Source organism: Parambassis ranga, chromosome 3 (assembly GCF_900634625.1).
Source record: "Parambassis ranga chromosome 3, fParRan2.1, whole genome shotgun sequence".
Lineage (NCBI taxonomy): Eukaryota > Metazoa > Chordata > Actinopteri > Ambassidae > Parambassis > Parambassis ranga.
This window is the reverse complement of record NC_041024.1, coordinates 785331-809256: the sequence shown is the minus strand read 5'-3', so window position 1 is coordinate 809256 and position 23926 is coordinate 785331. Positions and strand designations below refer to the sequence as shown.

Genomic DNA, 23926 nt, shown 5'->3' with positions numbered 1-23926 from the left:
AAAGTTTTATTTTTATTCTGCTCTCACTACTTTACCTTAGTTTATATTTCTGACCTGTTGTTTGAGTTTACATGGAGCAGCTGGAATGAAAGCACTTTCCCCCTGGGATCAATAACGTGATTCTGATTCTGATATATGAACCTGTGGATGTCACAGGGGCGTAGGAAGCATTAAAAATGTGTGTGGGTGATGAAAACAGTACATTAGTATATTATGAAATATAATAATATGAAGTGATTCTATTGTTATATTATATTTGAACAGGTCGTTAAACTGTTTGACCTACAGAAGTAAAATATGGACTCAGTGACTGTTTCAGAGACAGATTCAACTGAAACTCATTGATTTTAAGAAACTAATTCCAGGTGAAACAACAGTTCTGTCACTGGAGGCACTACACTGATGGTACAAAGGCCTTCTCTCATTTACAGACAAAACACTGGCAAATCTCCCTCATGTCCACCTGAGAGAGTTTCCCCGTCATCACTCACCCTCAGCAGCAGAACTTCCTCCACGGCCCGACATGATGGCCCTGCCTCTGACTCCCTGTCAGTACCAACCTCAAAGATCAAGAGATGGAGAGACTGTGCTGTACTTTTAATGAACAACCAATATAATAGAAATAGAAATAGAAACCAATATAAGTGTTAAGTTAAAAACAATATAAGCTCTCATCAATACAAAACATATTTTGTTTGAACAGTTTCAAAAAGTTGTTGGACCATGAACCAAACTGCTTAATGCAGATAATACTGAAAACTCTTTATTTTTATTTGCTTATAAAACTGCTGAATTCACCACAAACCGTGTGTGTGTGTTTATAATGATGCTACATCAGTGTGTGTGTGTGTGTGTGTGGAGGCAGCAGAAAAGGCAACAACCTGTCGTCAGACACACATACTGTAACTGAAGTAACTGTAACTGAAGTAACTGTAACTGAAGTAACCAGCAGCTTCATCCCAAGTTGGGATGAAGCTGCTGGTTACTTCAGTTACACATACTTCAGTTACAGTTACTTCAGTTACTTACTTTTCTAAGTTGATGTAGAAAAGTAAGTAACTGAAGTAACTGTAACTGAAGTAAACAGCAGCTTCATCCCAACTTTTCTAAGTTGATTTAACATCAACCTAACGTCACCTGGGGGTCACGTGACAAACAGCCAGGCTTCAGCATAAGCTGGACTTTGTGACGTCACCTCCTCCAGCTTCCACCAGCTCTGACGGCTCCCCGAACAAAGCCACTGGCTGTTTGTTAGATCCGTTACTATAGTAACGGTATTGTAGCGCTGTGGTAACCAGGAAAACATGGAGTGGACTAAGCGGTGAGGTTATTCTCATATGAACCGAGTGGAGCAGTCGAAACAGCGTTAGGAGGAGTTTCCTACTCGGTTAATGATATAACGGGAGCTGGGCCCACAGTCAGAACCGTCAGATATGAAGGAGTTAATGAAACGCACCCTTTGATCCTTTTTCAAACGTCTCTCGCTTTGATGTCCTTGGGTCCCACAGCACGTGAATGCAGCAGCGCTGCGCCGCTTTGATGACGTCAACACGTCAGCGGGCATTATATCCATTCACTTCCGCGAAGCTTTGCAGAGCTGTTTACATTGTGTGTGTGTTCCCGCGCTGTGATCGATCAGCGGGTTATTGATCAGAACCGAACCTGAAACATGATCAAGACGGAGAAGATTCTGCACCTGAAGAGCTGCCGAGGCCGGAAGGTCCGTGTGGTCCGTGAACACTACCTGAGAGAGCGGGTCCCCTGCTACAGCTCCCTGTGTCAGGCGGACTGTGGGAACGGTAACACACACACACACACACACACACACAGAGACACAGACACACACACACACAGACACACACACACACACACACAGACACACAGACACACACACACACAGACACACACACACACAGACGCAGACACAGACACACACACACACACAGACAGACAGACACACACACACACACACACACACACACACACACACAGACGCACACACACACACACACACACACACAGACACACACACACACAGACGCACACACACACACAGACACACACACACAGACAGACACACACACAGACAGACACACACACACACAGACAGACACACACACACACACACACACACAGACAGACAGACACACACACACACACACACACACAACACACACACAGACAACACCACACACACACCCACAGACAGACACACACAGACACCACACAACACACAGACACACACAGACACACACACAGACACACACACAGACACACACAGACACACACAGACACACACAACACACAACACACAGACACACACACAGACACAGACACACACACACACACAGACACACACACACTTGATGGTAGAAGCTCAGACAGTTTCAGTGTGATGATGAGATCAGGAGAAGATCGCCTCTGATTCACCTGCATGAGTTCTGCTGACAGACGGGAAGCTGCTGCCAGGAGACCTGACCCACTACGTGGTGCCGGATGCCGGCGTGGTGCTGGACTACCTGGAGATCCTGGAGTTCAGAGAGCTGCAGGGCGTCGTCTTCACGCAGACCGCCTGCCAGGCCCTGCAGAGCAAAGGACGCAGGTACAAACCCACGGCTGCTCAAAGGGAGGCCGCTGTGTGCAGAGCAGGGGCCTCATTATGGGGCGCTGTGCTGACCCAGCTGAAAGAGACACACACAGAGACACACAGAGACACACAGAGACACACACACAGAGAGAGGCACACAGAGAGACACACACACAGAGAGAGAGACACACAGAGACACACAGACACACAGAGAGACACACACACAGACACACACAGAGACACACACACAGAGAGAGAGGCACACACAGAGACACACACAGACACACACACAGAGAGAGAGACACACACACAGAGAGAGAGACACACACACAGAGAGAGAGACACACAGAGACACACACACACAGACACACAGAGAGACACACACACAGAGAGAGAGACACAGAGACACACACACACACAGAGACACACACGGAGACAGAGAGAGAGACACACACACAGAGACACACACACACACACAGAGACACAGACACACAGAGAGACACACACACACACACACACAGAGACACACACAGAGACAGAGAGAGAGAGAGACACACACACACAGAGACGCACACACACACACACACACACAGAGACACACACAGACAAACACACACACAGAGAGAAAAACACACACACACACAGAGACACACAGAGAGACAAACTCACACAGAGAGAGAGACACACACAGACACACACTCTCTCAGCAGTGCTCTGGCTGGACTCTGTAAATAAGGAGTCCCACATGACCTCGGCTTTCAACCCAATTTGTTTCTGATTTCTGCTGACGCCGCCATTTTTAAATGTTGCATCATTAATGTGAGGAGGCTTCACTTCTGATGCTGCGAGGTGCACACACACACAGTCAGTAACAAGCTCAGTGTGTGTGTGTCTGTGTGTGTGTAGGTATTACAACCGCCTGCGCAGCCTGCTCAGAGACCCCCGCCATGACTGCGTGCTGTTTGCTAATGAGTTCCAGGAGTACTCGTACTGTCCGCGGGAGAAGGGGGAGAGCCAGGAGAGGTGGCAGACCAGGTCAGTGCCCCAAAAACTACAACAGCTGACTCACAACCACCCCCAGGGAGGACATCTCCCTCTGCTGTCCCTCTCCTGTCTTACGCCACCACAGCAGATCAGGGCCGTGTTCACAGAGACTCTCAGAATGACGTGTGCTGGCTGCTCAGGGTGTGGAGCTCCAGGAGCAGGAAGCAGGTGTGACCCTGCTCCTCTGTGTGTGTGTCTGTGTGTGTGTAGGTGTGTGTACTCGGCGGCGGTCTGGTACTACAACCACCTGGCAGGTATGATGAACATCGTGATGATCACGGAGGACCGGGCGGCCGTGGATCAGTACAGCAGCCTGAACTCTGGAGTCTTCGTTGTCTCCCTGCAGGTATGGACTCAGAGCCGCCATCTTTGAACTGACATCAGCTCGGTGTCGGGGACAGGCGGTGACGTCAGAGACCGTCTCACCCGTGTCTCGCCCTCTTTGCAGGATTATCTGCAGGACTTCTGGCCGGAGCTGGCGGCAGCTCACGAGCTGTACGCCTCCATTTCTCAGGCTCTGCAGGAGAAGGAGGGCGAGGGCACGGAGAGGGAGTACAGCGAACACCTGCCGGCTGAAGTCCTGGAGGCCGGAATCAAGTCGGGCCGATACAGCCAGGTACAGACCGGCCTGCTGAGTCTCCGCCTGTCCAGGTAGCACATGAACCGTCTGTCCTCTGCTCCTCAGGGCACTCTGAACGTCAGCAAGCACCGCGCTCAGAACGAAGCTTTCGTCCAGACGGAGGATCTCTCCGACAAGAACACAGGTGCAGAACCACAGCAGCAATGTCCACCTGTCCCTTGGTTCCTGACTCACTTCCTGGTCTCTTGCCTCAGATCTGAGTTCGGGCGTGCTGGTGTTCGGCGGTAAGAATCGGAACAGAGCCGTGCACGGCGACAGGGTCGTGGTGGAGCTGCTGCCAAGGAGCGAGTGGAGAGGGCAGGTCACGTCTCTGACGGAGGGGCAGGGCGAGGACAGGAGCGGCGAGGACAGCTGGAGTAAACCCATGCCGACAGGTGGGAGTCTGCCCGTCTGAGTCCGGATCTGACCTCAGACACAGTGTGTTGGAACTCTGACCTCTGACCCTCACACAGGCCGCGTGGTCGGGATCCTGCAGAGGAACTGGAGGGACTACGTGGTGACTTTCCCCACCAGGGACGGGACTCAGTCTCAGACCAGGAACTCCCAGCGGATCCTGGCAGTTCCATGGGACCGCCGCATCCCCAAGATCCGCATCAGCACTCAGCAGGCCGACACTCTGCAGGTCTGAAACTCACAGGGCGTCAGTAGAGCTAAAAAATCCCAGACTGCAGACTGAACTCCTCTTGTCCCCCCACAGGACCACAGAGTGGTGGTGCGCATCGATTCCTGGGAGAGCACGTCGCTCTACCCAAACGGCCACAGCGTGCGGGTTCTGGGTCGGGCTGGAGAGCTGGAGACCGAGGTGCAGACCATCCTCATCGAGAACTGCATCCACGTGCCTCCGTTCTCAGACGCTCAGGTCAGACATGGTTTCACTTTGTAGTCGCTTTGATTTGAAGGACACTGACCTGTGACCCAGCGAGGAACCAGCAGCCTGTGAGGGCCTGATTAACCCCGTCACATCCTGACCTGCTGATCCTCTGTAGTGAACATGATGCGGGGCGCTCGTTCATTTCTCATACCGCTCAGCTGTGTGTGGTCTCCGTGTCCGTCCTCAGCTCAGAGAGATGCCCGTCAACTCTCCGGAGAAGCCGTGGACGGTGGATCCCACCGAGGCAGCGGTACGGCGGGACCTGAGGGAGAGTCACCTGGTGTTCAGCATCGACCCGCTCGGCTGCGAGGACGTGGACGACACGCTGTCGGTGCGGCGCGTCGCTGGCGGGAAGCTGCTGGAGCTGGGGGTCCACATCGCTGACGTCACACACTTTGTGGCCGAGGGCTCGCTCACGGACCTGGAGGCTCGGATGCGGTGAGCATGCGGCGCGGCCACAGGAGGACACGTGTCACTCTTTTCTACAAATAAATACTGATACTGTGATATCAGAACGTCTAGTTTTATAATTCGATGCACTTTTATCTGTACCTGAGTCCACTCTGACACGTGTCCTCTCTCAGGGCGACCACGTACTACCTGGCGGACCGCAGGTACGACATGCTGCCGGCTGTTCTCAGTGCAGACCTGTGCTCGCTGCTGGGCGGAGTCGACAGGTCAGTGGAAGTGAAGCGTGTCACACCTCAGCACATGTTCACAAACACACTAAACCCCGCCCCCCCCTCATTCAGGTACGCCATGAGCGTCATGTGGGAGCTCGACGCACAAACACTCGCCGTCCACAAGGTGTGGTTCGGCCGCACGCTCATCCGCTCCTCCTATCAGCTCCACTACGAGCTGGCTCAGGCGCTCCTCAGCGGCGAGCAGGCCGTGGTGCCGGAGCTGGTCGGGCTCGGGTCGAAGGAAAAGGACGCCAAGCTAGCTCAGCTCGTCCAGGCGCTGGAGACGCTCACGCATGTGGCGAGACAGCTGCGGGCGCAGCGGGACCAGGGAGGAGCGCTGGAGCTGGAGGGGGTGGAGGTACGGGTGGTGGTGACTCAGCGGTGTGTTCATGTTGTGTAGGTGTGGTTTTCATTCATTGGCTTCGACCCCCCCCCCCCCCCCCACAGGTGCGAGCGCAGCTGGACGAGGACAGGAACATCACCGCGCTGGTCCCCCGGCAGCCCCTGGAGGTCCATGAGACTGTGGCGGAGTGCATGATCTACGCCAACCACTGGGTGGCACGCAAGATCCAGGAAACGTTCCCCGCCCAGGCGCTGCTGAGGCGCCACCCGCCGCCGCGGCAGGAGCTCTTCGGCCAGCTGGTGGACAGCGCCAAGGCGCAGGGGTTCAGCATCGACACCAGGTGGGGGACGGATGGGCTGCAGAGCTCCTGATCATGATCGTTATTGATCTGACAGAGGACTGACCGGTGTGTTTCAGGTCCAACAAGGCTCTGGCCGACTCTCTGGATCAGGCTGTGGACTCACAGGACCCCCTGGTGAACAGGATACTCCGGATGATGGCGACCCAAGCCATGTCGCAGGCGGTGTACTTCTCCACCGGAGCTCAGCCACAGGACCAGTACTACCACTACGGTACCATGGTTCCTCCGCTCCAATTGGATCGTTCAGAGGACGTGTCTGATACCTGTTCTGTCTCGTAGGTTTGGCTCTGGACCGCTACACACACTTCACCTCGCCCATCCGGCGGTACGCAGACATGGTGGTCCACCGCCTTCTCACCGCCGCCATCGAGGTGGAAAAGGGGACGGGGCCTGGCAAAGTGCCGGGCAGTAACAAAGAAGTGGAGGAGATGGCTCATCACATCAACAGCAAGAACCGGGTCAGCGCCGGTCATGTGACTCCACATGACACTGACCGACCTGCTCTGACCTCTGTGTGTTTTTTCCCAGGCGGCTCAGCGGGCTCAGAGTTTGTCCACAGCGCTGTTTCAGTGTCTCTACTTCAAAGAGAGGGACGCTCAGAGCGACCCGCGCTGCACCGCCGACGCCGTCATCTACTCCATCAGAGACAACGGCGTGCTGGTCTTCATCCCACAGTGAGACACTCTTTGTTTTTTCCTCCGTCTTTTGTCCTCTAGCAGACACACATGAAAAGCATGTCGGGTCTGTGAGCGTCCCGCTGACCGCAGCTGTCTCACAGGTACGGCGTGAAGGGCCCCGTCTACATGAGGAACAAAGACGGACAGGTGGTGGCGCCGGGACCGGACGGCCGCTGCGAGTGGCAGAGCGGCTCGGTGCGCCGATTCTCCGACCGCATCACCACCACCTCCAGCAGCGGCAGCGCCACCTTCAGGCTGTTTGGCCACATCACTGTGAGTCAGAGCGCCTCAGACCTCTGCTCGGTGTACTTTATTATTCCTGACTCTGAACTTCGTGCCACATTCTGTCTCCTCAGGTTCGTATTTCTGTCCTCTCCACAAGCTGCCACGCCGACAGCCTGAACCTCGAGGTCGTCAGCAACGAGCCGCACCGCGGCGCCCAGCCCGAGCAGCCCCGTCCTCAGGGTCGCAACCAGCTGGTGCAGGAGGTGGTGCGCCTGGCCGAGGAGGCCCAGGAGAAGGCGGCGCAGCAGCTCCCCAAACTCTCCAGAGAGGAGAGGGAGTTCCGCCAGAGCAAGACCCCCAACCTGTACTCCCTGCTGGAGGAGGTCAGAGAGCTGGCTCTGATGGACACAGAGCAGGTCACACAGGTCTGCGCAACCACGGCGTAGACAGCCAGAGGATGTGAGGACGGGCAGCAGATTGATTTCTGATCCGTTTCAATGATGTAGGACAAATAACCAGACGTGTGTTAGACTCATCACCAGCTGTGGAGGCTCAGCAGATTATATTTTGGTAATAGAAAGTGCAATGCATCCTGGGATATGTTGGCTGTGAAGGATCCAGCTGCTGCATCCATCACTAACAGGGCAGGACGTCTGCTGACTCTCTGGTTACATCTGACATTTTAACGCTTCACAAATAAAAAGACATTTGACTGACGTTTCCTCCTCTGCTCTGATTTATGGTCACTAACCACACGCCGTCCACTCACAACAGCGTCAGGTCCCCGATCATCAGCCAGCAGCTGGTCAAACGTGAAGATTAACTGATGAAGATGTTTCACATTTACATGTTCCAAAAAAAGAAGACGGAAAATGTGAAAACTGTTTAATGGTGTTTTGAATATAAAAGAACAGACGTGGACCAACAACACGCGGCGCTCCTCAGAACATCTTACCACCGACTGTGTGAGTCTTAATCGGCCTCCTCAGGACCGTGGCTTGTCTCTGTCCGAGTGGACTCAGCTGGAGGCTCAAAGTCTCCGTCTGGAAGCTGGATGGCTGCGGTTTGTTGTTGTTGGTTGTGTCGTTGTTGTTGTGTGCTGCTGCTGACCGGCTCCAAATCCTCCACCTTCTCATCCTGACCACTGGAACCATTGAGGCTGTTTGCCGAAGACATGGGCGCGGATTCATTCTTCAACGACGACGTGTCGACAGTCAGATGATCTGAGGAGGAGGAGGAGGATGGAGATGCTGGTTCTGATTTGTAGCACCGTCAGACACACACTCCAACTGAACTCACCGGTCTGCGGCGGCTGCTGGCGGGCGAGCCTCCTCTCCAGGGCGCGCTGTCTGTTCAGCTCTATGCGTTGGCGCTGCTCCTCTGTCAGAGAGGGAGCGGGTGGAGCAGCGGGGGCCGGGGTGGAGCTGATGGGCCCCTGAGGGTCATTGATGAACCCCTCCCTGCTGAACAGATCAGGATCCCCGAATACCTGCAACTCCGGCGGCGCCTCTTCATCACCTGATTCAAAACAAGATTCAGACTGTCAGACTTTGAAGATCCTGATGGTCCCTGAATGCACCGTGTAAAAATCTTTGAACCACGTCTGAGAATCCTCCAAAAATAAACTGCTATGCAGACCTCTGAACATGATGCATTCAAGGACCGTCAGGAAGTCTCCTACTCAAACCGTTTGAATGGAGTCATTGTGGTGAGTTGATGGCGGTTTGAAGCATCCACCTCAGACCTTCAGACTGTGACAGCCTCTTACCTTCTCGCTCAGCAAAGTCCTCGTGCGTCAGCGGCATGTCCAGTCGAATCCGTTTCAGACACGTCTGCACACAACAAAGGAAAATGAGCACAAACGGCGAGCGCTGAGCCTCACAGCAGCTCCCTCTCACCTGCACTTCCTTCTTGCTGCCGAGTTTTTCCACCTTGTCGATGAAGTCTTCGAACTGCAGTCTGGGGTACAGCCTGTGGGCCCAGTTCTCCATCCTCTGCATCAGCAGCCGCAGGTCCTCCGCCTGCTCACACCCACACAGAGATCATGACAACAGTGAAGGCATCACGGCAGCTCGGCTCGGCCGTGCGCACAGACAGACGTCTCACCTCGTGTCCTTTGCCTTTGAAGCGGACGCTGTCGAACAGAGTGCGCAGAAGTGGAAGTCCTTTGTCTGAAATCAGCCTGAAGAGAGAGGAGAGAGAATTTAAACCGATTTCAAATGAAGACAAACACTGAGCTGCTTTGTGTCTTCGTTTATGACATGTTCACTGTTCACCAGCTGCAGAAAGAGAAGCTGCTGTTTCTGGTTTCTATGAGTTTACCCCACAGACAGCTGCAGTGTGTGGGACAGACTAATGTTCTCAGCAGGACTAATGCAGCTTAAATACGTTTTTGCAGTGAACACATCTGTTGTGAGTCAGCAGGAAAGGTGTGGTTAAATAATCCACTGTTCATGCTGTAACGCCTGACGCACCTCTGAGAGTCCAGCTTAGGCTGAGGCCTCTTCACGCCGCTCCGTTTAGCAGCAGGCACATCGGCCAGCTTCGACAGCTCTCCTTCCACATCTGCACCAAACAACAACAGTTAGACTCCTGAAAGGGGGGCCTCCTGCTCCTCCTACTTGATCCAAGGGACGTCTGATTTTTTTTTTTCTAGCCCGCCGCTCACCGTTTGCAAACAGGTCTCCATCTTCCTGCCCTCCCAGGTCTGGAGAGCCGGGAGGAGGGAGAGGAGGGAAAGCTTCATCCTCCAAGTTGTTGTAGTCAGAAATATCATTCATGTCCTCGTCCTGCAGGTCGACCATGGTGTGAAGCTGGTGGAGGAAAAGCCGACTCTCCAAGTCAAATGTTCTCTCTGCTGTCAGGCTCTGAGACGGCAAACACAATAATTAACTTTCCAGCATCACGTTTCACATTTAACCAGTTTTCTGGTCAAACTGTGTGATGGCAACACTCTGTGAAACATATCATATTTCTGTGGATGCTCTCATTCATCCAGGGGAGCCTCTGAGCAGCTGACATGCTTTATTTATCCCAAGACGAAAAACAGGATGTAACACACAGAAAGAGATTGAACTAAAAAATAAATATACACAACTACTAAACTGATTAAAGATTAAGATTATTAATCCTGAGATTATTAATCCAGTTGCTGTAATATTTTATTATATTTTTGAAAATGTTAGAAACATATATTGTATTAAAACATGAGACGCAAAATGAGAACTTTACTTTGAAAGAGTTAGTTCTGTTTCCTGTAAACGTCAGCTGCGTCACTCACAGAAGGCGGTAAACTCAACCGCAGTGCTGCCGACACACACACACACGCACACACACAGAGAGAGTTCTGTCCTACAGTCTGTCCATGTGTTTCACCCAACACACACACACACACACACACACACACACAGAGGACAGCAGCAGGACACTCGTGTCTCTGTATGAACGTCCCCCTGAACGTGACATTATCCGGGTTAGCAGCTACAGGTTAGCCCGCCGTACGTGAGAACAGCCTCTGCTAAGCTAAGCGGCCAGCTGCTGAGAAGCTTTGCTAAAGTGTGCTAACATGTGACAGCATCAGAAAACCAGTGAAACAGAACCAGCCTGACTAAAGCTCCAAACACGCAGCAGCGCACAGAAAACAGAACTTTACGGTCAGACCTGCGGCGGCGCTCCGAGTCCGGCCAGCGAAGCAGCAGCAAGCTAGCAGCCTCCACTTCCGGGAGCTTCCGCGCTTTTCAAAATAAAGTCCCACAGACGAGACGTGTTTTTCTATTGGAGCAAAACATTTTTCATATGTAAATAAATATCTTCATTTAAATGTAAATTTATATATATATATATATATATATATCTCATTGAAATTTAATTTAGATGTGTAGAGGCAATTAATAGCATATAAAGTATTTTATTTACAAAAGTAAAAACTTAAAGATCAGATAACTCTTTCCTTTATTCACAGAAATCGTACAGTCTGTCCTTATTTTCCCTTCTTAGTCTTTTACCTAAATGCAGGTTTAAACAGTGAGAATCGTGCTCACTCATCTTGTAGTCAGGATCGTCTGTCGTCTAGAATCTTCTTTAATGGACTTGTTTTTCTGAGCCGTGTTCAGCAACATAAGCCGATGAATCAGACAATAACCACACGCAGGTTACACCCTTCAAAGTCTGTGATAAAGTTTATTGATCCACAGAGTGCAGCACCGTAGCTCATCACTCTTTCCTCCGGTTACAAACTCGTGGACAGGGAGCCGCCTCCTCTCTGCAGTTAGCTCGAGCAGCCTGAAAACTTGAAGCTACGCCAAAAACCACACAAGACCTGTTTGTTAAAAATGATATTAATAATAATAATAAAGTGATCAAGCCTGAAGTCTATGAAGGTCTGACAGCTCCTGACCTTCTGGACACAACCTGAAACAAAATCTGTTCATTTCAAACAGAGCGGCCGGACAGTGAGACCAACAGGAAGCTCTGGACAGGGCCAGTCTGTGTGTGTGTGTGTGTGTGTGTGTCTCAGAGGCGTCCACGCAGCAGGAACATGAGGAAGACGGCGCTGAGCAGGATGCAGAGCGTGCACACGGTGGGAACCACGATCTCTGTCACCATCTCCATGTGGCCGATCAGAGGATCTGAAACACAGACACAGGGATGTTACATCAAACACATCAGAGTCCTACACACACACACACACACTTTAATCTGAGGACTCGTACCTGCAGCCAGCAGCTGGTTGCTGGACGAGCACGTCTCCAGGGCTTTCCTCTTCCAGCTCTCCACCTGTGAGGAGCACACACACACACACTCTGAGTTCAGCAGCGGGTTCTTCTCCTCCGGGGTGAGTGGCGTGTTCTCAGACGTTACCTCTCTCTGGTTGGGGAAGCCGTTGGAGCTGATGATGCGTTTGTAGTACTGCACGGAGGCCTTCGGGTAGCGCGGTTTGGTTTTGCTCCTGAAGTCGACGTAGTAGAGGCCGAAGCGCTCCGAGTATCCTTCATCCCACTCGAAGTTGTCGAGCAGAGACCAGGCGGTGTAGCCCTTCACGTTCACGCCGTCTTTTAGTGCTGCGGGCGAACATTGAACCAAAGTCATCAACTCTGACATTTCACCAGCACCGTCCGAGCGGCAGCATGCGTCCCACCTTTGAGCATCTCGTTGATGTAGTCTTTGAAGTACTGCATCCTCCAGTCGTCACAGAGGTCGGTGCAGAGCATCTTCTCTGACACGCCGTTCTCCGTCACGTAGATCATGGGGTTTCCATACTGAGTCTGTGGGAGGAATCATGTCAGTCACACCCACAGGCGTCCCCTCAGCCGGACAGCGCTGTGACTCATACCTTGACAAAGTTCAGCACACGTCTGAAGCCCCAGGGAACGGAGTACAGCCACTCGGAGCCCGGATCGGGCCACTGCGGGTCCACCAGCTCAGCCAGGTCCCGATCTGTGAAGTAGCTGTCTCCGAGGCCTGACGGGTAATTCCTCTGGGTGACGTAGCGGGTGGTGAAGTGTCCGAGTCCCAGGAAGTCACAGGTGCCTTTGATGTAGCTCTTCTCCTGAGGAGAGAAGACGGGCAGCCGCGACGCTCCCAGGCCCTGCTGGCCGCTCTTCCTGCCTGAAGGAGGAAGGTCAGGACAGGTCAAGCCGGAGCGAGGAGGACGGACGTACACAGTGTGTATAAAATGCTGCTACTACAACTTAATTAATTAATCCTAATCTGTGTGCACCCCAACACCGGCCACTCTCCAGCTGTGAGGGGACGTACCGATGTAATCTTTCATGACCTGAGGGTAGTCTCCATTGAAGAGGGGCGTAGCAAACCAGCCCATGTAGAACTGGATGTATCTCTCTGCAGCTTCAATGTCCCTCTGGTTGGAGATGTCCACAGGCTCACCCCAGTCCGCTGTCAAGGAGATCCCCACCAGACCTGCACACACACACACACACACACACACACAGAGAGAGAGACAGAGACACACACAGAGACACACACACACACACACAGACACACACACAGAGACACACACACACACACAGAGACACACACAGACAGAGAGAGAGACACAGACACACACAGACGTCAGTGGTGGGTCTTGGTCTTGGTCTGGGTCTGGGTCTTGGTCTGGGACTTGGTCTGGGTCTTGGTCTGGGTCTGGGTCTTGGTCTTGGTCTTTTCATCTGGGTCTTGGTCTGGGTCTGGGTCTTGGTCTTGGTCTTGGTCTTGGTCTTTTCATCTGGGTCTTGGTCTGGGTCTGGGTCTTGGTCTTGGTCTGGGTCTTGGTCTTTTCATCTGGGTCTTGGTCTGGGACTTGGTCTGGGTCTTGGTCTGGGTCTTGGTCTGGGTCTTGGTCTTTTCATCTGGGTCTTGGTCTGGGTCTTGGTCTGGGTCTGGGTCTGGGTCTTGGTCTTTTCATCTGGGTCTTGGTCTGGGTCTTGGTCTGGGTCTGGGTCTGGGTCTTGATCAGAGACCTGCAGTGGACTCTCACCTTTCTGCTTGCTCCTCCACTGCATGTCGTACGTGTGCCAGACTTTGGCGTGCGCCTGTGGTGGAGACAGAGAGCAGGTGTGTGTTGGCAGCTGTGACGTGTGGACAGAAACCCCTCAGGCTCACCTTGATGATGTGGTGAGCGGCTCTGTAGGCGCCGCTCCCCCTCAGCCTCAGGCCCGGAGCGTGCTCGCCCGTCTCATAGCCCTCCACAGCGATGGACTGAAAGCACAGGGCACAGCGTTACAGCTGCTGCCGGCGGACGGCCGGCGCTCCTCCTCATCCTCACCTACCCACGGGTTGTTGAAGGTGATCCAGTTCTTCACTCTGTTCCCAAACCTTTCGAAGCACAGGTTGGCGAAGTCGTTGAAGTGGTTGACCATGGTGATGTTCTGCCAGCCGCCGTACTTCTCCTGTAAGACCTGCAGAAAAAGACACCATCATACCCGCGCTGTGCTGCGCTGTCCAATCAGCAGCCAGAACACCGAGCTCACCTGCGGCAGATCCCAGTGGTACAGAGTGACGATGGGAGTGATCTTATTTTCCAGCAGCATGTTGATCAGGTCGTCGTAGTATTTGATTCCTTTCTCGTTGATGTGTTCGCCTGCAGACAGGACGTCAGTGTCATTTCACCTCAGAGCTCACAGTCATTCATATTCAAAGAAGAGCAGTGAGCCGCTGTGTGTACCCGTCAGGCCGCTGGGCAGAATCCTCGGCCAGGAGATGGAGAAACGATAATGATTCAGCTTCATGTCCTTCATCAAGGATACATCATCCTTCAAGAGGGAGAAGTCTTGTTTAGTCTCCACTAAAACATAAAGGTTCATTTTGTGTCACTGCTTCCAGCTTTGTGCTAAGCTAAGCTAACAACTTCTAAACTTAACAGACAACGTCACACAGAGCCGGCCGATAAACAGACACAGCCGGAAGTTTAAACATGACTGAAACATGTTAAAGCCGCTGTGCGCCCTCCTGTGGTCTGTGAATGAATGTCAAATCTTCCAGTAGGAAGATGGAGCAACATGTTCTCCACACCACCTCAGGAGGGTGCAGACAATAACACACACGCTTTCAGGCACTGGTTTCCATGACGATGGTTTCGGTCTGAACCCTGCTGTCACCTTGAACTTGTAGTAGCCTTCACACGAGAAGTCTCCCGTGTCGTTTAGGAATATTTTCCCTTTTTTGTGAGAGAATGCGTCCCAGATGCTCATCCCTTTGCCGTCGATGTTCCACGCTCCTTCAGTCTGATAGGCCGAGCTGCCGGCGCCCCAGGAGAAACCTGCAGAGGAGCACAAACGCTGACAGGACTCCTCTCAGTGCTACGTGTCATGATGCGCCCCGTTGTACCGGAGGTGAGTCCTACCTGTCGGGAAGGTTCCGTAGTAGAAGGACGTTCTGTCGTTCTTTGTCCAGTCGAAGTCCTCACTGGCTGAGACACGCAGCATCGGTGCGAGCACGCAGCACCACAGGACTCCCCACTGCAGCATCGTGTTTGGACAGAGGCTCACAGTCTGTAGCTACACCTGCAGAGACAGTTCAGACATCAGTCCCTCTGAGCCCAGCCTGACACAGCAGCAGAGTGCACCAGCCAGGCCCAGGTTCTAACCCTGCACAGACCAGTGTTCAGAGGACACAATCAGACAGCGGACTGAAAGGTGTCGCTTTGAGCTAACAGAGGAGCTCCTCCCTCCACCACAGGACGCCGCCCTGCAGGTCTGCCTGCACTCAGGCGTTCTGAGCTGATCAGCGCAGCTTTCTCTGCTGCTCTCTGTAGGCTCTTCTGTCCTCCTTCACGTATTCACTTACGTGTAAATCATCAGAGCAGGCGCAGCTTCGTGCTCAGTCACTGCACTCGCTGTTTATTTGGGTCACAAAGATCTGATCGGACTTAAGAGCTACCTTTTGTCTGCCCAGCTGGTGCACTCGCTCCTGGTGTCCACCATTCCCCACCCACTCTCAAACCTCTGGACCATCAGTTATATATCCACAGAACACACACCCAGTCATTTCAGCCAGCTGTGGGACACACTGACACAGAACGCTATGAGAGACAGGAAGTACGCCAGCTTGTCCAGCACGGTGAGGATGAGAGACATGTCAAGCTGCTGAGTCTGCGGCGAAAGATTAAAACAGCACAGGTGTATAGAAATCTTAAAACTCCCTGTGAGTCCAAAGCCTGGTGAGCTGCGCCTGTCCCTGCATGTGTCCCCTCGCTCAGCCTCAGAACCACATATACATGTCTGACCTGCTGCACTGGTCTCTGCTGGAAGCTGCTCCAAAGTGCAGGAAGCATCCCCGGGCTTCTCCAGCTGCTGCCCCGCCGCTCCACTGCCAGCACGACAAAAACAAAACACAGGGAAGCATCCAGGAAGGATCCAGGCCATTCAACACACAGACACACACACAGACACAGACACACACACACAGTGAATGGCCTTCATTGGGAGTCAGTGGAGTGTGAGGCTGAATCTGCTGGGGCAAACAGATCTTTTGGAGAAAGGAGGGATTCTGGCTCTGTAAGCAGAGTTAATGTTAGCGAGTCTTTGTCTGCAGCTGGTTGTGTGTTTGTTGGGTGTGTGGCTGTAAAGCAGAGCAGCTCACAGTGATGAGGACGGCTGGATGAAGCCCGGACAGCTTCAAAGAGTCTTAATCATTACAAGAATGTTCCTGTTTGAAACACACAGAAAACACAGACATCAGTGAAACATCAGTGAAACATCAGTGAACATCACAGCGAGGCGGCGTCAGGTCAGAGGTCCACGTGTGAAGCAGTGTTTCCATTAAACATCACACATAGGTCTGAGCTCTGAGAGGCAGTAACTGATTTATGAGCATATTGATCATTCGGACTCACACTGTATGAACAACCTGGAGTTAGATACTGAACAGACACTGAGGGGACATGTGTCCACTCACACACAGACAAACAGGAAGTACCCAGACCCACACTGTATATGTAGTGAAGGAATGTACTCATGGCCCCACAGTGAAGCTGGTCTTGACTGTTCAGGTGTAAGTCCCCCTCCATCTTTATTTTTCATCCAAACCCACACTGTAGGAGAGACGGACGCCGTCCCTTGTGTTGCTATGTTATGTCTGTCTGTCTGTCTGCACACAGAATGTAGGTGCTGAGCACAGACCGCTTACAGACCGCACACAGACCGGACACAGAAAGTTTACAGACAGCTTACAGACCACTTACAGACTGCTTACAGACAGCTTACAGACTGCTTACAGACTGCACACAGACTCCTTACAGACTGCTTTCAGACAGCTTACAGACTGCACACAGACAGCTTACAGACCGCTTACAGTCCCCACACAGACCGGACACAGACCGCTTACAGACCGCTTACAGACTGCACACAGACAGCTTACAGACCCCACACAGACCGGACACAGACTGCACACAGACAGCTTACAGACTGCACACAGACAGCTTACAGACAGCTTACAGACTGCACACAGACAGCTTACAGACAGCTTACAGACTGCACACAGACAGCTTTCAGACAGCTTACAGACAGAGGGAGTTCAGTGGAACTCTGAGCTGCCTGATCAGGGAGGAGCAGAGTCCAACAGTCTGAAGCAGGAGCTGTTCCTCGACTGAACAAGGAGAACAGGATGAATCCATCCTGACAGCAGCTGCAGAGGCCGGACATGTCAGCAGTCTGCTCCATTCACACAGAATGATGCACAGATATATTCAGGTTGTATGGAAGTGTTATTAAAACACAGCCTGACGTCTGCATGTTTTGAAGTATGCAACAGATAAATAAACCCACTGCAGCTCTGAGTCTGTGACCCTGAGCTGGCTCCTGTGGGGCTGACAGCTGACCCCTGCTTCAAACACCTGTGTTAAGTTTAAACTGATGAACACACTCCTGTGTATCACACCGCCGCTGCCTCGGCCACAGCTCGTACAGTGACGCCCGGGCCGACGTGTGTCGTGTTGTCCAACATTGTTTTGACCTTCACGTGTCGTCACAGCTTTTTATCTTAAACATTTGAACGAGGTGATTGGTCGGAGTGAACTGTGCCATCAGGTTTGTCTGACGCCCTCCTCTGTCAGCTGCCCTCGGGGTCACGACCCCGCGGTGAATACAGTGCAGAGCACAAAGCGTGCAGCCGTCATACGCTGCATTGTTGAGCAGCTTTGTTGCAGAGAAAATGCTGAGTTGTTGAAAGTGAAAAGTGTTGGCACTGCACTCTGTGTGTAACATGTTAGTGTGTGCACACACTGCTTCTGTGTGCATGTTGTGTGTGCAGTGCAGAGAGGGCACAGCATGAGTGTGTGTTTAGCATATCAATGAGGACCGTGGCAGAAACACTCTGAGCTTTCTAGTACCTGTGCGCTCACCTCCTGTCGCCGTATTTAAGGGGCTTTCTTGTGGCCTCGCAGAGCTGACATGAACATCTTCACTAAGGTCACAGGATTAGCCCAACAAACCAGGTATGTTGAGAGTCCCGTGTGCCGGCCGGGGGCCTGCGGGCGCGACGCCCCTCCTCAGAGGTGTGGGGGTGGGCGGTCCACAGCAGCTCCACAGCTGGTCCTCAGGCTCCACTCTCTGTGACGCCTCCAACACCCGAACCCCCAAAACCACCTGAGGAGTGGTGATGGTTGAAGGACACACACACACACACACACACACACACTGACCACTTCAGATCTGAAAGCACAGACACATCAGAATCAGAGGAAACAAACGACTTTCAGACGTGTTTCTAATATTAAAACACACACACACACACACACACACACTCATCACCTGCTGCAGCTTCTGTCCTTATTCTCTTTGCATCACACTCATTCATTAAATGCTTCTGTATCTGCAGCAAGCTGGGGTCTGTGCTCCAACGTGCCTTCTACGGGTCCAGTGGGAGGGTGAGTCCAACTGTTCCAGAGTTATTGTTCTGTGGTTAATCATTGTTATCAGAGAGGAGCAGTCAACGCTTCAATAAGAAGCTGAACTCTGACTTTATGTGTTTTTGTTCGTCCTCATATCCATTTAAGATTTTACATTAAAGAGAGAGAGTGAGAGGAGACCTCTCTGATGTTGGAGGGTGTAGTTACTACTCCTCTCCAGTGGGGGCTCTGTTGTTTGATGTCAATGTTTCTTCTCTCTTATTGTAAGACCCTCATGGTGTCGTCACAAACAGAAGCCACCACGACATCCATGCTGAGCTAAAAACAAGTCAACAAACAAGTGTGTGTGTGTAGTCATCATTCACTCAGTCACATGACTACTACCTACTGTTTGCATGCCTCTTCCTGTCATGATGGACCGACCCACCAGGCCATCTTGTGGTAAAAGGTTGTATTACAGGATAATATAGGTGCCTGCCAGCTGGTTAGCATGCAAGAGAAACCCCAGCAAAAAACACACGGCTGTGTTTGGTATCATTTCCTTTTTGAAACACATTTGGAACCTGGAGGTTCAGATAGACTCTGTCTAAAGTTTACACCTGACTGCTCCGATCAATAATCTTCTTTAGTGAAATGACTTTTTATAGGCTGCAGATGAAATCAGTTTAGCTTCAGGCTGGACCTGCATTAACCCCCTAAAAGAGGCTATAACAGCTGTTTGGAACTCACCGTCTGCTGTCATCTGTCTCGTGGCGCCCTCAGGTGACCCTCTTCGAGCAGCGGAACTTCGCTGGCAGGCGACTGGACCTGAGCTCCGACTGCGCCAGGCTCAGTGACAGGAACTTCCCTGAGAGATGCAACTCCGTGCAGGTGGAGAGCGGCGCGTAAGTGCACACCGACCGACAGCAGACACGAGCAGTTTACATGACACATTACAACTCAAACCTGAGTTCACATTTCAGAAATATTTCTTTCTGGAGTCAAAGCTCTGATTCAAACACAGTCAACAAAGTGTGAAACCATAAAAACCTGTTTTCACGTCTCGCCCCTCTCTCTCTCTCTGCTCCTTCATACAGATGGGTCGGTTTCGAGCATGACAACTTCCGGGGCCGTCAGTACTTGTGGGACATGTCCGACAGGGGGGAGTACAACTGCTACGACAAGTGGTGCGCTCAGATGGACCACGTCTCCTCTGTCCGCACCGTCAAGCAGGTGGGACACAAAGACACACACAGTCAGGAGCTGGATGACACACACAACACACACCTCCGGGCCACAGGCGGGTCAGGCAGACAGACAGAGTCCAACACACACCTCCGGGCCACGGGCCGGTCAGGCAGACAGACAGAGTCCTGTACAGGAGCTCCACAAGCTCCTGGCAGTGTCTTAGTATAAAGAGGTTTGATTTGCAGTGAAGTGGATGTTTACACACATGATGCATTCAAGGACCACAGGTACGTCTGATGAGTCACTTCTTACAGTTTCTTCCTCTTTTATATAAAAATCTGAAACAAGAGAAGAGACAGGACATTTTTCCAAAAATCAAACATATATATTTGATTATTGTTTACATATTGATGATGGATGGGTAAAATTAGCAACTGTTACACAAAACAATGGATTCATTTCTAATTCCGTCTTTAATTTAATTAATTTAATCGTTTTCATTAACAATTTAAATTGTGTATTTAATATGACGCCATGACTGACGAACAAACGTCCTCATGAAGCGGCTGTATTGACAGTAACAGCAGGTTTGTGACGTTTTTTGAAATAAAGTCTGAGTCCATTATAAGCCGGCTTTAACACAGCACATATATATATATAATATACATATATAATGTAACTACCATCTATGATCTCACCTCAAACTTTTCAATAATTAGCAAAGAAAAACGCGCCGAGGCGTCCACGGAGGCCGCCATTTTGAAAATGGCGGCCGCGCCTTGTAATTATGCAGTGCCCGGATGCCTCCACCAGGGGGCAGAGGACACGAGTCACACTGTAAACAGAAGGTTTTTAAAAAAAGGCGAAGAAGAAAATTCAGTTCTCAGTATTTTAGCGAAATATCCACGTTCCAGTGGTGTGTAGCCGGTTAATATGAACAATATGCAGTAAAAGTTACTGTAAGTGTTGAATAAAGTCACATGAGTCACTCGGTGCTGTTTGACTTCCAGGACAACAACCCTGCCAAAGCTCAGCTGTTCGAGCGGCCCGGCTTCTCCGGGAAGAAGATGGAGATCCAGGACGACATCCCCAACCTGATGAACCGCTACAGCCTCAACAGAGTGGCCTCCATCCGGGTGCTGGGCGGAGCGTAAGTGCCGTCCTCAGCCGTGGGTCTGCAGTTAGAGGTGGAGCTGTGGGTCTGACTCTCCCTCTGTGTGTGTCTGTGTGTGTGTAGGTGGGTTGTGTACCAGGAGCCTAACTTCAGAGGACCTCACTACGTGCTGGAGAAGCGGGACTACAACAACTTCTCAGACTGGGGCAGCCAGAACAGCACCGTGGGCTCCATGCGCAGAGTCCGCTTCAACTAAACACCACCTGTGACCTTTGACCCCCCAACACACAGGAACCCTGTCAGCTTTGCATACAATAAAACCTATTTTGGTAATAAACGGTTAAAAGACAAACACCTGTCTGACTTCCTGCATGAACAGCTTTACCGTTACCATGGTGACAGACTCACAGCACAAACACGTGATTTTAAATGTTTATTTAACTTTATGAACATGTTCAGAACCATCTTATTCCACTGATTCACTGCTAAACATTAAGAAAATCAAACAAGTTTAAAAATATGTGGTCAGAACGTTGAAGCCAACATGCTTCACAGAAGCAGTCTGCACCCAAAAAAAAAAAACAACGGAGCAGGAGACCAGGCTGCTAAAAACTGAGTCCACAGGCTGAGGAGTAAAATATAAAGTGCGAGTTAAAAGTCCTGATGGCGGCCGGTCTCAGCTGCTGCTCACAGCAGCAGCCATGTTCCTGACGATGGACGAGCTGAGCTCAGGGAGGAGGCTGATCTTCATCAGCTCCACTCGCGAGTACTTCTTCTTCACGGCCTGCGGAGAAACGAGCCGGTTAGTCTGAGGAGACGCGGCGTCAGCTCGGCCATCAGACGACTCACCTGAAACTTCGTCCTCTCCTCGTTCACAGCCACCACGTTCTTGGCGATGTGCTGCATGATGGGCCTCAGGTGGGCCTCGTCATACGTGGAGTAGTGCTGCTGTGTGGGCGACTGACAGAGAGAGAGGTGAGTTATGGACGCGCCTGAAGATATCGATTACTGAGCAGAGGCTGCAGACCCACACTCACCCATGGCAGCCCGTGGAGCAGCAGCTGGGAGAGACACAGAGAGGCAGCCGCCACCTCAGAGGGCCGGTAGTGGACCATGCTGTAGTCCAGGAGGGTCAGCTCCATCAGGTACTTGGCCAGCATGTGGCGCTGTACATCAGACTGAGACAAACAGCAGCTTTAAAGTGTGTGTGTGTGTGTGGGGGGGGGCGCACTCTTCCACTGACAGCCTGTGAAACTCACGTTGGCCACTTTGGAGGCCCGTCTGAGGAAGTGTAACGGCACAGGACGCCCCAGCTGAAAGTGGAGGCTCCTCAGAACCAGCTGCTCCATCTTCACAATCTGAAGCTTGGTGAAGGCGTTGTCTGTGATGTAGGCGAAGTCGCCGACCTCCGGGGCGTACATCTCCTCAAACTTACACGCCAGCAGCATGGCCGTCACCCCGACGAGCTGCAGCTTCCTGCGGGACACCGGCTGGACCTGCAGCACACGGGGAGGGTTTAAAGGGAGACACACAGACACACACGGGGGCAGAGACACGCGCAGCTCTCACCTGGAGGAAGCGGTCCAGGATGGCCACTGTGACATACAGGGTCTCCTGCAGCAGCTGGAACCTGGAGTGGACCTGGACCAGCCAGTCGACCAGCAGCGCTCGCATCTGCGGCGTGATTTCGTAGCCCCGCATGTAGTCTGCTCGTACGGCCTGCTGCACCTGAGGAGACACGCTGATGTAACAGAGGTGGAGGAGGTGGAGAGAGCGGTGGAGCGGGAGAACCACCGACCTCCAGGTCCTGCAGATACTTGTAGATCTCTTTGACGTAGTGTGAGCAGAGATACGGCTGGTCCGCGTCGTGCTCGTCCACGTCCTCTATGGCGAGCAGCTTCTCAGAGAACTCCTGGCACAGCTCCTCCTCCTCCGTGGAGGCGTCAGCCACCTCCTCTGAAACCGAAGGGAGGCGATCTGCAGCCGCCTGGAGCGGGACGAGCGGAGCCGCCGCCGGCTGGACCGTAGCAGGTTTGGGTTTGGCTGATGCTTTGGTCGCTCCCGTCCTCTGAGGAAAGCAAACATCACATCCAGTTAGAGAACAGAAGAACTTCACCTGCAGAGACCTGATGGACAGCTGGTCTGTGGACCAGGACTGGGTCAGGCCTTCAGACCAGGCTTCGAGCTCTGCAGCGCCGCCATGTTGGAGCACAGATGGAGCACAGATGGAGGCTTCAGACAGACCAGGACTAATGACGCTGCTGTTACCTTGGCGTTGGCCGCTGCTTCGGGACAGTTGGTGATCTCTCCCAGAGCGGCTCTCCTCTGACCCGCTGCGGTGCTTCTGGTCTTCTTCAGCGGGTTCTTTGCGGCTGGCAGCGCCTAAACACACAAACGTTCAAGAAGCTGAGCACACACACACACACACACACAGCTGCAGCTGCTGTTTGCTAAATTACAAAGAAAAACACGAGCTACGTGAGCTAGCTAGCTAGCGACCGATGCTAACAGCAGCGTCAGTAACAACGTCCGCTCACTCACCGCAGCTCGAGCTCCCACAGAGGACATGTTACCGGCGGCACCGCGGACAAACTGTGGCGAAAGAAACGGGGATTTACTTCAGCAGCGAGCGGCACAAGTCACCGAGCAGCTCCGTGAACAGCGCGGTACTGCAGGTAAACAACGCGGAGCGCAGCGGCGTTCAAACAGCGCTCCGCCGAAGCTGATTGGACGAAGGCACTGCAGGGACACTCCTGATTGGCTGTTCACCGGAAGTCACCGGTCGGCTGTATTTAAATGCTTTAATTGGTTGATATGGGAATATGAAATAAATGTTTATAATTAAATCAGTTTACTATTAAAGTTTT

General features: G+C 52.2%; 5 protein-coding genes across 7 annotated transcripts; 2 read left to right on the top strand and 3 right to left on the bottom strand.

The window, feature by feature from the left end:
* The first annotated feature begins 1669 nt into the window (after positions 1–1669).
* Positions 1670–8328, top strand: LOC114433346 (DIS3-like exonuclease 1). The gene is made up of 18 exons (XM_028401860.1): positions 1670–1799; positions 2452–2602; positions 3494–3622; positions 3842–3977; positions 4080–4247; positions 4317–4395; positions 4466–4645; positions 4724–4893; positions 4969–5130; positions 5330–5580; positions 5727–5819; positions 5895–6183; positions 6273–6508; positions 6586–6740; positions 6809–6987; positions 7058–7203; positions 7308–7479; positions 7563–8328. The coding sequence occupies exons 1-18, from the start codon at positions 1670–1672 to the stop codon at positions 7875–7877; spliced, it is 3141 nt and encodes a 1046-aa protein (XP_028257661.1). The 3' UTR covers positions 7878–8328.
* On the bottom strand, positions 8303–11142 carry LOC114433353 (TIMELESS-interacting protein-like). Of its 3 annotated transcripts, XM_028401872.1 has the most exons (8): positions 11092–11142; positions 10100–10298; positions 9906–9996; positions 9538–9613; positions 9330–9452; positions 9200–9263; positions 8731–8949; positions 8303–8654 (listed from the first exon to the last, which is right to left on the bottom strand). In XM_028401872.1, the coding sequence occupies exons 2-8, from the start codon at positions 10233–10235 to the stop codon at positions 8404–8406; spliced, it is 960 nt and encodes a 319-aa protein (XP_028257673.1). In that variant the 5' UTR covers positions 10236–10298; positions 11092–11142; the 3' UTR covers positions 8303–8403. The 3 variants fall into 3 exon arrangements, with proteins under 3 accessions (XP_028257673.1, XP_028257671.1, XP_028257672.1); XM_028401870.1 differs by having other exon boundaries at positions 9200–9452; XM_028401871.1 differs by lacking the exon at positions 11092–11142 and adding an exon at positions 10663–10731 and having other exon boundaries at positions 9200–9452.
* An 801-nt stretch (positions 11143–11943) lies between these two features.
* LOC114433348 (lactase-like protein) lies at positions 11944–15356 on the bottom strand. The gene is made up of 13 exons (XM_028401867.1): positions 15275–15356; positions 15030–15190; positions 14597–14684; positions 14403–14512; positions 14202–14330; positions 14035–14130; positions 13910–13964; positions 13189–13350; positions 12764–13038; positions 12569–12695; positions 12292–12491; positions 12144–12207; positions 11944–12059 (listed from the first exon to the last, which is right to left on the bottom strand). Exons 1-13 carry the CDS (start codon positions 15354–15356, stop codon positions 11944–11946), a joined length of 1665 nt encoding a protein of 554 aa, XP_028257668.1.
* A 2964-nt stretch (positions 15357–18320) lies between these two features.
* Positions 18321–21315, top strand: LOC114433758 (gamma-crystallin N-A-like). The gene is made up of 6 exons (XM_028402423.1): positions 18321–18364; positions 18748–18796; positions 19541–19662; positions 19855–19990; positions 20956–21095; positions 21183–21315. Exons 1-6 carry the CDS (start codon positions 18321–18323, stop codon positions 21313–21315), a joined length of 624 nt encoding a protein of 207 aa, XP_028258224.1.
* A 365-nt stretch (positions 21316–21680) lies between these two features.
* On the bottom strand, positions 21681–23734 carry LOC114433315 (G2/mitotic-specific cyclin-B2-like). The gene is made up of 8 exons (XM_028401816.1): positions 23601–23734; positions 23328–23441; positions 22858–23127; positions 22629–22787; positions 22319–22555; positions 22097–22237; positions 21909–22019; positions 21681–21843 (listed from the first exon to the last, which is right to left on the bottom strand). Exons 1-8 carry the CDS (start codon positions 23625–23627, stop codon positions 21736–21738), a joined length of 1167 nt encoding a protein of 388 aa, XP_028257617.1. The 5' UTR covers positions 23628–23734; the 3' UTR covers positions 21681–21735.
* Between the last annotated feature and the right edge of the window lie 192 nt (positions 23735–23926).